Source organism: Grampus griseus, assembly GCF_964374135.1.
Source record: "Grampus griseus genome assembly, chromosome: 17".
NCBI classification, from domain to species: domain Eukaryota; kingdom Metazoa; phylum Chordata; class Mammalia; order Artiodactyla; family Delphinidae; genus Grampus; species Grampus griseus.
In genome coordinates, this window is record NC_139011.1 from 24,896,041 (window position 1) to 24,908,269 (window position 12,229).

General features: G+C 33.5%; 1 protein-coding gene across 3 annotated transcripts in view; it reads left to right on the forward strand.

Moving 5' to 3' along the window:
• CSMD3 (CUB and Sushi multiple domains 3) overlaps positions 1-12,229 on the forward strand; it is a gene marked incomplete at both ends in the record, with an annotated part of 1,078,626 nt that overhangs the window by 729,996 nt on the left and 336,401 nt on the right. For all 3 annotated transcript variants that reach the window (XM_082674966.1, XM_082674967.1, XM_082674968.1), the window contains one exon: positions 8,191-8,360. In XM_082674966.1, the coding sequence (XP_082531092.1) occupies positions 8,191-8,360 (170 nt within the window). The remainder of the gene's footprint in view (positions 1-8,190; positions 8,361-12,229) is intronic.

Consider the following 12,229-nt stretch of genomic DNA (forward strand, 5'->3'; position numbering starts at 1 on the left):
TCCACACTTTTTCACTGAAAATAGTGTATTTGATTTTAAAAAAAGTTTTGAGCTTATGTCTTGGTAAAAGAATAATTCTGCATGGCAATAATGATTACTGTGATTTTTCATGGTAAAAAAATGAATATAGAAAATGCTATAAAATTGAATTTTTAAGGTGAAAAATAACAAATCCCAAATTAAATTCTTCCAGTGAAAAAATTTTAAGGCACTCTTGATCTGTAAATAACTTTAACAAGCACTAATCTGTGCTTGGATACATTCATGCAGTGTATTTAGAGAGTCTAGAAAGAGAAAGCCAGTTAAGTATCACTGTTGTCTAAGAAAAGCAAAGGCAAGGGAAAAAAACCTGACTTTATACAAGTAATACTAATGGTTCACATATTTTCAGTGGTGGCATAAGGAAATTAATAACTCTTTACACTCTAATTTTCACCCCCTTCTAAGAATCCAAGCACTGAGTATCTATTTGAGAAAAAGAAATCTGACAAAACATTTCTAAAGAACAAATGTGGGGACTTCCCTGGCGGTCCAGTGGCTCAGACTTCACACTCCCAACGCAATGGGCAAGGGTTCAATCCCTGGTCGGGGAACTAATGTCCCGCATGCAGCATGGCATGGCCAAAAACAAAGAAACAAAAGAGCGAATGTGTTATTAATACTGCCAAGTCATAAAGGAATATTAGAAGTGTTCCTAAATATATTAAATCTTATTAACATATTTTACTATATTTTACAGTTTTAGATGCCTGTTTCAAAAAAATTTAATATCTCTGAAATTAGTACGTATCTCACAATCAATGGCTACCATAGATTATTCACACATTTTTGCTTTCTTGTAAACATATAAAATAATGATGCATCTTTCAATGGTGTCTTAACTTGATGAAATACAGTAGAAATTAGATATGGAACAAAGTGCGCTCAATTAGCTGATAAAAGCTAAAAAATAAAGTAAGTTCACATATATGACAGAAAAAAGTGATTGATTTGACTATGGCAGTTTCAGTGTCCCCACACCTTCCTATGTGAACACGATCACATATAACCATTATTTTTCCTCTGGTAATAATTTAACATATAGGAAATATATTTCTGCTTAATGCTATACTTTACTTGACTTAGGATACCATATGTTTAGGTTCGAAACTTTCTAAGATTTTTTGAATAATACAAGTCAAGTTTATTTTAATCACTTTCACAAAACAATTTTTAAAAACCCATGGTGCCTTCCAGCATAAAAGAAGAGATTCAACTGCAATGCAAATCTTAAAAATAATTGCAAACGTCACTAGTCATAGACATTTTTCAAATTTCCCAGCCAAGTTACTGAAAAACATTTTACCTGTTTATCTGAAAATATATGACTGTGTGCAATAGACGCTACCAGGTTCTGTTGTTGTTGTTGTTTTTTTGTGTTTTGTTTTTATCCCAGTAATGGAGATTAATGATGCATAGGCTGTCCTGTTTTTTAGTAAGAAAAATATGAAATTCAGTGGGTATCCTTGGTCTACTGAATTCCTCACTGTAGCTATGACTCTTATCACCTGAGTCCAGTACACATATCTCTCTTACTCCAATCCAACCAAAGCCACATTCATCAAAGTATTATTTTCAACTAAGCAAAGAGTTTCATTTTGGTAACTCAAATAGATTTCTTAATCTGTAGGTTTAAATTAAAAAAAATATTTTATATGAGTAGGATTTGTTTTTCACAAAATTAAGGCATCATAATAAACAGCATGTAGACTGGAGATTGCACAGAAAATATTTATATCCTATAAAGAGCCCTGAGGGCCTATTCTCCAAAAATGTTTCCCTAACGCTCTGCTAAATTATGTAATGTTTTCATATTATTAATTCCGGTCATTTAAAGATGACCTCTCAGTTAAAATCAGAGAGAAGAAACATTATCACATGATTAATAGTGATTATTTAACATTGATTATTTTGTAGGAAATTCATATTAACAAATTTAGGGTTTATAAGTTAGTGACATCAGTTATCAAGAACATGTATTCATTCTAGACCAAATAATAAAAACAAGGTGCTGTGCTTATGTTAAGGTAGGGAAAAGTGTCCTTTCTTCACTTCCACAGAACATTGCAAACCTGAACTCTGAAGCAATTCTTTTCTAACTCAAAATCTCAAAAAAATTTTTTATGAATGTAGCTCATTCAATCTTCTCCTCTATTCTTCATCTTCTGCAACCAACTTAGTGACATTTTCCTTTCATACACACCTCAAAAGAACATTTTTTTTTCCCCTACTGTACCAGATAAACAACAAAAGAAACCCTACCTCTAACTAGATGTTACACAAAGTTTTTCTCATACTGGGTCTTTTAGTTCTCAGAACCTGTCATGGGCCCCCCCATAGTGTTTTCAGACATGTTCCTTATGTGTGGGATATTCTTTCTCCCAACCCGCCTTCTGCCATCACCCTTAATATCCTCATTTCAGTCCTTCAGGGAAGTGTTGACTTTACTCAGAACAGTCAGGGCTTCCAGTTACATGTTTTCACGTACTATATGTTTATTTGAATGATTATGTAGTAAACATCTGTCGTTCCACTGGAAAGTAAGTTACATGAGGAGCTCCAACACTCTGCCTCCCACATGCAGTACAGAGTAAGAATTTAATAAATATTTATCAAATGAATCAATCAGTTTTTTTCCAAATCAGAGCATATTATTATCTGCTTCTAGCCATTTTAAACATCTTAGTATACATTACCTGTCAAGGTACTCTGTTAAGCTTATATTTATTATGACAGATGTTTCACAGACACATATTACATTATATGTGCAATTTGTCACAGCATCTGACCGAAACCCTAGCATTGCCCTGATGCAATAAGTCCCAGATTTGTGTTTGTTCAGTGACAGCTGAATACTGTCCATAAATGTCACTCTGGTAGGAGATGATGGCTATTTTTCAACTCAGCTTTATCACTTGGATTTTAGGACTTCCTTTACTCAAATTACGCTTTCCTGTGTAGTTGATGGGTTTTTTTTTTTTTTTTTTGCGGTACACGGGCCTCTCCCTGTTGTGGCCTCTCCCGTTGCGGAGCACAGGCTCCGGACGCGCAGGCTCAGCGGCCATGGCTCACAGGCCCAGCCGCTCTGGGGCATGTGGGATCTTCCCAGACTGGGGCACGAACCCGTGTCCCCTGAATCGGCAGGCGGACTCCCAACCACTGTGCCACCAGGGAAGCCCCCCCTTTTTCTTTAAGTAACCTTACCTTCCTACAATCAAATAGCCATTCCTCTCCTCTCTTGAGGTTAGCTGTTGTGCTGCTAGTTCCTCTTCTCAGTTAATTTTAACATATCTTGAGAGTATTCAGTAACAGTTTGCCAATATTCATATATTCTCACTTTAAAATGTGCCTTGTAAAAACTTGCTGTGGTAGTTATGTCATATACAATGAAAATGTTGTAGTTTGGATATTTTCCCTGGACATTCATGAACATTGCAGCCATGACTATTTGTGAGAATTATCTCTTATACTTCCACATGACATTGTTTCACTTATTCCTTTCACCATCACAGCCACCCAATGCTGGAAAGAACCGTAACAGTATTATTTAATATCAAGTCATTTTTTTCCTTATTTGGACCCTGAAACTGCATCACTTGGGGACCAGAGGTGGTGCTTACATGTGGAGAAAACATCATGTACAAAGGCTTAGAGTGTGACACTGTGGCAAAGGGCCAGTAGCTCAGGATAGGTGAATTACAAGGTCCATGGGAAAGAATTGTGGGTAATAGCTAGAAAGGCAGCGGTAACATTATAAATGGCCTTGTTTGGCATTCTGTGAATTTGATTTGCTGATGGTGAGTATTTGTTAGGCAGAAGGTACAGGATCAGATTTGCATTTGGAAAATATCATTCTTAGGTTATTACACAACAGACCAGACATAGAAGTATGTTCATTGCTAGACTGGGGCAGAAGGTCAAACTGTGGAAAGTTAATTGTTAATTTCAACATTCGATCCTGTTCAATTCCAGTTGGCAAGCAAGACTGCTGTAGCCTAAGGGTGGAAAGAAAGCTTATACAGGGCAAATGTTAGTACTACATCGAGTGCTGGGGAGCCAGTGTTTTGTATACTTTAAAATTAAAAGGTAAAATCAAAGATGAGTTTCCATGTAAAAATAAGTTTATTAATCACCTAGCTTCTGGAGTTTGGCACTGTGGCTAAAGAAGTTCCTCCATAACTTATTGTTAGTAGAAAATTTTATTTTATTGAAACTCATCAAAAAATAAACTTGTTCATTTTCCTGTATATGTAGGTAGAACATTCTGAACAAATTTTTATCAGTTTATGTTTCAAGATCTTTTCTTGATATGAGATTATCATTCTGAACGTTAATAATTATGTATAATGGAATGCAGATTTATAAATTATATGTGGGATGAATGTATTCTGACCTCCAGGACATACCCCAGCCTGCACAAAATAATCCTCTTAATTTTTAATATAATGTCCTTAAATACTGTGTGCATTGGTTAAAGTGTAAAGAAAAAAGTGAACCAACTACCAGTTTATCTGGGATGGTCTCAGTTTACAACTGCTGTGTGGGATAATTATTAATAATGCCTCCTTTCATACTAAAAGAGTACTTTGATCTGGAAGAGAAATTATATGTTCACCCTTTTAACACCATAGGCGATGACTGATAAATAAATCCCAGGGTAAATCCCAGCTCTGATACACACCATTTGTTCAATTTTAGGAAGAAAACTCACTTCGGTGTCTTCATCTATGAAACTGGAGAAAATGTTTTACCTTGTAGATTTGTACCTTTATGAAGAATAAATGCAGAGTTGGCTTTATGGATGTGAAACCCATGCAGTCCCACAGTGGGGAGCTTCATGCTGAGAAGGGCCATGCTTTGTTTAATGCTCTACTGATCTCTTGAAATTGTTAACATGTTTTCAACAAGTGTAGTACATTTTCCTTTTGTACTGGGCCCCATAATTTATGATGAGTCCTGATTAAATGAGAAATGTGCTAATTTAATCCAAATTTTCTTCCTTAATTCTTCCGTTCTGGTTTAAGTCCTGATTTTATTTCACCAAGTAGAAAATCATTTATAGTCATTTTATAATGCAAATGTCACTGGAAATATTCAATAAACAATCTGTAAGAGGTATAGAAAAGTTTTATTTGAGCCAAACAGGATTATAGTCTGGGAGACAGCCTCTCAGATAACTCTGAGGAACTGCTCCAGAGAAGCATGGTTTTCAGCACAGTTTTATATCTTTTCAGAACAAAGAAAGTCAAGCAAGTTGGGGATACATCCCTTTAAGGTTTAAAAAAAAAAAAAAAAACAGATCAGCATGTGTACAGCAAGTCAGTATGTCATTGGCATCTGTGAAGGGAGTCTTATTACCAAAGGAGTACCAGCATTGGCATCCCAGGAAAGGAGGCATTTAATCTTTATTTTTAACATGGGCATTCTTTGCTTCTGGTCAGTGTACACTTTTTTTTTAAATGATTAAAGCAGATGTACAATGTATGTCCAATAAGCCACAAACAGGCTGTTTTAATTAGCATAAAATTCAAGTTAAATAATGTATTAGCCAGAATGATTTCCCCATACCCCAATATGTGAACATTTCTTCCATTAAAATCAACTGAAAATTAAAATATAACAAAAGCAGGTTATTGTTGATATGAAAGGAAAATTTCCTTTATATTTTACACTAAAAACCAGTGTTTATAGTAGAAGGCACTTACTACCTATTCAAATTTTGAGAACATTACAATAAATTATTAGTATATTTTGAAGTAAATTATCATTTGGCCTTTATTTGGGGGGGGTGTTATATTCAGTTAAAATAATTTTAATATCATAAATAATTCTCCAAAATTAGAAAGAGTCCTCTGGCTTTTCACACCTAAGTGTCTTTCTACACCTGAATAGTCACACTGGGGACAGTATAAATATCCTAAACTATTTTTCTTTGTATACAACATGATGCCACCATTAGTACTTATACTTAAAATATTCATAATAATAGCTTTAATGTTATCAAGCTCTTGTTGTATTCCAGTTTCCTGCTAAATGCTCTACATGTATTATCTACATATAATAATACACACACACAAACATCCCTATGAAGAGGGTACTATTATTTCCATAATAATAATTACAATATTGAGGCTTAGAGAGAATAAATAACTTGCCAAAGCCATATAGATAGAAGATAGAGCTTAATTTTGAAACTAATCTTTGAATTTTAAAGCCTGAGCTGCTAATCAGTGTTTCAGTATTTTGCAAGTTGGCATTCAAGTACATATTCTCAGAATTACATGATTCTATAACATAGTTTAAAACTGTCTGTATTCCCTAATAAATAATCTAACTGATAAACATACATGTGTATTCTGGATCATCTGTATGACCTGGGAACTTTTGTCTCCATGCCCCCACAAGCATGCCTAGATTCTAATAAGCTAGTGAGGAGGAAATGAGGCAGATTTAAAATGTAAATGATTCCTCTAAGATCAAGAACAAGACAAGGATGTCCACTCTAGTCACTTTTATTCAACATAGTTTTGGAAGTCCTAGCCACGGCAGTCAGAGAAAAAAAAGAAAGGAATCCAAATTGGAAAATTAGAAGTAAAACTGTCACTGTTTGTAGATGACATGATACTTACATAGAAAATCCTAAAGATGCTACCAGAAAGTTACTAGAGCTAATCAATGAATTTGGTAAAGTTGCAGCATACATAATTAATACACAGAAATCTCTTGCATTCCTATACACTAACAGTGAAAGATCAGAAAGAGAAATGAAGGAAACAATCCCTTTTACCATCACATCAAAAAGAGTAAAATACCTAGGAATAAACCTACCTAAGGAGACAAAAGACCTATACTCCAAAAACTATAAGATACTGATGAAAGAAACCAGACATGACACAAACAGATGGAAAGATATACTATATTCTTGGATTGAAAGAATCAATATTGTGAAAATGACTGTACTACCCAAAGCAATCTACAGGTTCAGTGCAATCCCTATCAAATTACCAATGGCATTTTTCACAGAATTAGAACAAAAAAATGTACAATTTGTGTGTAAACACAAAAGACCCCAAATAGCCAAAGCAATCTTGAGAAAGAAAAATGGAGCTGGAGGAATCAGGCTCCCTGACTTCAGACTATACTACAAAGCTACAGTAATCAAAACAGTATTGTGTTGGCACAAAAATAGAAATATAGATCAATGGAACAGGATAGAAAATCCAGAGATAAACCCACGCACCTATGGTCACCTAATCTATGACAAAGGAGGCAAGAATATTCAATGGAGAAAAGACAGTCCCTTCAGTAAGTGGTTCTGGGAAAACTGGACAGCTACATGTACAAAAATGAAATTAGAACACCCCCTAACATTGTACACAAAAATAAACTCAAAATGAATTAAAGACCTAAATGTAAGGCTGACGCTATAAAACTCTTTAAGTATTATTAAAATAGAAATAATTTAAATCAATATTGGCAGTTTATGAATTTTTTGTTTTTGTTTTACCTTAAAAGGTCTTGAAGGAGCTTTATTGGGTGACACTTCATGTGACTGATTGTTAGCATCATATCATTAGTTCTTATTATTATTTTATGCTTTGTTAAAATAATATTATTATTATTGATATTATACTGACTGCTCCATCTTGATCATTTTCATTTCCTCATTAGGTTTTTTTCTTTTACCTGATTTTTGTTAATGTTTAAGTATTTAAACAGTAAAGCATTTAAAGGTAAAGAATCATTCTAAAATGAAATTGATCTCTTCCCTTTTTTTATACTTTAAAATAAGTAAATTATAAATTTAAACATAATAAGTTAATCAGAGATCTACAAACTTAAAATACATCCTGAAAATCTTTTGCCCTCATCCTTTTCCATGCTATCCTTTCATCTAAGGTTGGGGGGGAAATACTGAAACTATTGTGTATTTCTATTTATGTACAGTGTTCTGTCCAGAGGCAGTAGTCCCTTCTTCCTATCTATTATATGAGAAGGAGTGATTCATCTACAACGTAAAGCCCTTCTGTACATTATTTTCATGTTAGCCTCTAGCTAAAATAAAATACATTTACGCTTCCATACGTTACATTACTTGAAATGATAATGCTTTCTATTAAACTGTACTTCAATATTCTGTTTTACCTGCAGCTGAATGTGGTGCATCTGCAACAAGTAATGAAGGAATTCTGCTCTCTCCGAATTATCCACTCAACTATGAAAACAACCATGAATGCATTTATAGTATTCAGGTTCAAGCAGGAAAGGGAATTAATATTTCAGCCAGAACATTTCATTTAGCACAAGGAGATGTTCTTAAGGTAGGTGAACTCAGAATATTTATATTTTGATCATTTTAGTCATTAAGTATACATTAATACATATATACATGTATATGATATATATGTATATATAATCAACCATAAGTTGATTCTGCCATTCATGGATTTAAATTATACATTATTTCCCATTTTCCTGTCAGTATTTTTACTGAGATAGAATGTTTTCTTTCTAATGTTTATTTATAATAAGTAAATTTTGATTTTATGATACATGAATTATTTTTCATGACATAAACCCGTTTATAATATTGTTTTGAAAAGCAAAATACAGAATTTTTCTAATAGAAGAAAAAAGAAAATGTCTAGTGAAAATGCCCTAAGATATTACCAATAGCTATTCACTTCCTCTACTCCAGTAGTCTCTCCTGTGCTTTGTAATTTAGTTTCTGAACCCAATTTGCTACATAGCTGTTTTCTTTTTTTTTAACATCTTTATTGGAGTATAATTGCTTTATAATGGTGTGTTAGTTTCTGCTTTATAACAAAGTGAATCAGCTATACATATACATATATCCCCATATCTCCTCCCTCTTACATCTCCCTCCCACCCTCCCTATCCCACCCCTCTAGGTGGTCACAAAGCACTGAGCTGATCTCCCTGTGCTATGTGGCTGCTTCCCACTAGCTAGCTATTTTACATTTGGTAGTATATATAAGTCCATGCCACTCTCTCACTTCGTCCCAGCTTACCCTTCCCCCTTCCCATGTCCTCAAGTCCATTCTCTACATCTGTGTCTTTATTCCTGTCCTGCCCCTAGATTCTTTAGAACCATTTGTTTTTTGATACATGAATTTTAATGTTTCAATAACACCAAAATAACACTTTCATGCCAAATATCTTATATTCAATAAATATTATCTATGAAACATAATCCATAAATGGACATTTATTTATTTTTATTTTGATGTTTATTAAGTAACTTATTTCTGTTGATACATAGATAACTTTGCATTTATGACTATGAAAAAGTTTATAATTTATGAATATATCTAACAATATCTATAAATTATTTAAGAAAAAATATACCTTGTTGATAATAAACATTTAGGACAAAATTTGTTAATTTATTTAAAAAATTTGAAATAATCAAATTTAAAGATACGATTAAAGGGAGTTCCCTGGTGGCTAGTGGTCAGGACTCAGTGCTTTCACTGCTGTGGCCACAGGTTCAGTTCCTGGGTGGGGAACTAAAATCTTGCAAGTGGCACGGCACTGCCAAAAGAAATTTTTTTTAATGATCCGATTTTAGGCAAATGAATATTTTCATACTTGCTGATCCATATTTTTCAAAGTAAGTGTTTTGATAAATATAGTTTATATTCATTATCGGAATAAAAGTAAACACTTCTATAAAATCACATTTAAATATTTAAAAAATGATCACATACATTTTTTTTCTCATTATCAAGATTTCATTAATCCAGGTAAGAAATTCAACATATTTCTGTTTTCACAAATCTTGAAAAAATTTATGATATCCCAGGTTGACTGGGGTGGGGGACTTTTATTTAAGCAGTGATTTTAAGGTTGTTGGTTATGTTCTTCTTTTAAAAAGAATATTAATTTGATGATAATTGATGGTTCTCTAACACAGTTCTTTATGCTTGTAAGATTTGTATAGACATGGGAAAGATTTCCTGCAGTACACTTAGATATATACAATTTTAGTATTAATTTAGAGCCATTCCCAATTTTTGTGCTTTTCCTCAATAGGCAACAGAAACTCACTGTATTATATCTTCAACTTCCAGTTCATTGTTTGGATTTTCCTGTTAAAATAGGTTTATTTGCTAAATTGGAGTCAACATTGAGATTAATGGGATACTTGTACTTAGAATTAAGGCAGTGGTTATTTATTTATTTATTTATTTATTTGGCTAACTGTGGGGAAAAACTGTATCAAGGTATAGATCAGAAATATGAGTGTAGCTACTAAACTGTATCACATAGCAACAATAATAAACATGTATTTGTAAGTTAAAAGTCAGGAAATGCTTCCCCATGCCTACCACAATCCTTCCTAAAATATTTCTCTGCTCTCAGTGATGCTTGACATTTCTACATTACTTTTCCATACTGAATGATGTTTATTTTTTGGAAAATTCATTAGGGATAACAAGTGATGCTTTTTTTAAAAAATGGCCCTAATATGTTTCTCAGAGTGCTTTCTAACGTATTACTTATTTGAAGTAAAGTCATATGCATTTGTGATGTGTGTTCCCTTGAGGAAGGATGGGACCTCAGTAATAAGTGACAGTGTGAGGGGACGTGATGGTGAGAGACAAAGGAAAGCAGAAAAACTCAATTTAAGGCCCTTTAGTGGATTTCATTAAATAGTGACTTTTCTTTCATGAGTGAAAGGATGAAAATTTATATTCCCAGAAATTTTTTAAAAATTATGTCTTTCCTAGAATAAATATATGTTTTCCAAAGTTGAAAAGATTATATACTAAAATTAACCTGGAAACACACCAATTCAATTATCCTTCTACTGATAGTCTAACCTGGGATTTATTCTAAATTACCACATTAAAAGGACTTCAGTAAGCCATACTACAGAGATGGTTGGGGATGGGCTTTTAAACGCTGTCTGTCTTCATGATCTCTCCACCAGTGTAAGATGTAAAATGCTTGTATGTTATTCTTCTCATTAATTCCATGGATGACTATTAGGTCAAAGATACCTACTGACACAGGCACAGTTAGGCATGCACAAACAGACAATGTACTCCGCAAAGGACAAATGATTACTTCTCAAAGACAGTTAAGCCCAGAGTCCTATCAGGATGGAAGTTCATTTGCCTCACTGCAAACTAATCCATGAGAGCCCATTCTCAACCCCAGCACTTTCCAATATTAAACCTACTAGAGTCAGTTCTCTTTCTCCATTCCAACTAAGACATAAGAAGAAATAAGAAAAAAAAAAATAGCCCATTATGGAACTCTCTGCCCCTTGACTGAGAGATTTAAAAGCACTGTTTTTCTTTATGTGGTAGGATCGGCTATGTTCTTTGGAATGACATTCTCTTGTAATCTTTACATGTATAAGGCTTGGAAGAAGGTTTGTTTTCTTCTGGTTTAACTTACTATATTACATCACTGTATTGGATTCTGATAAAAACAAAACAGCAACAACAATAAAAAACAATGTGTGTTATTTATCTATATCTATACACACACAAAAACAACTTTCCTTTCCAGTAGCTCATCCTGTAGGATGATGCTTGTTTACTCATTCACCCACTCTCTCTCTCCCTCCTCTTGCTTTTTATAAACACCTTAGTTATTTATAACCACACTAGCAAAGTTTCAGTAGATCTGGGGAAAGTAGGTTCAGTTGGTTTGCACCTGGGATTAAGGAATTTTATAAAGCCCTCCAGATTATGTGATGACCAGCAGGTTTGGGAATTATGAATGTATCTTTCCTTGGTTCTTTTACTTTCAATGGGCAATAATATTGAACTTCCCAATCCCTCACTCAAAATATGTAACTTAATTAATTCTTTTAATTAACATTTATAGATGGTGTTTATTATATGTAGGCTCTAAACTGTCAATAATGAATAGCTCTCCTTGTCAGCTGGATAGGAAAAAAGCTGAATACCAATCAGAAATAATACTAGTTATGTTTTTGTTGTCGCTGTGTTTGTTTTTATTTTCAGAAAAAGACTAAGCACTATGTTTAGATAAAGAAATGTAGCAGGGAAATAATTCAAGACAATCTTTTTACCACAGTCAGCATTATGAAGTTTAAAGACGTTTCTTACGCAAAATGTAGACTAAATGGATTATTATGGAGAAGAGCCAGTAAAATATCCCAAAATTGGTTTTGAGAGTCCAAAAGAAA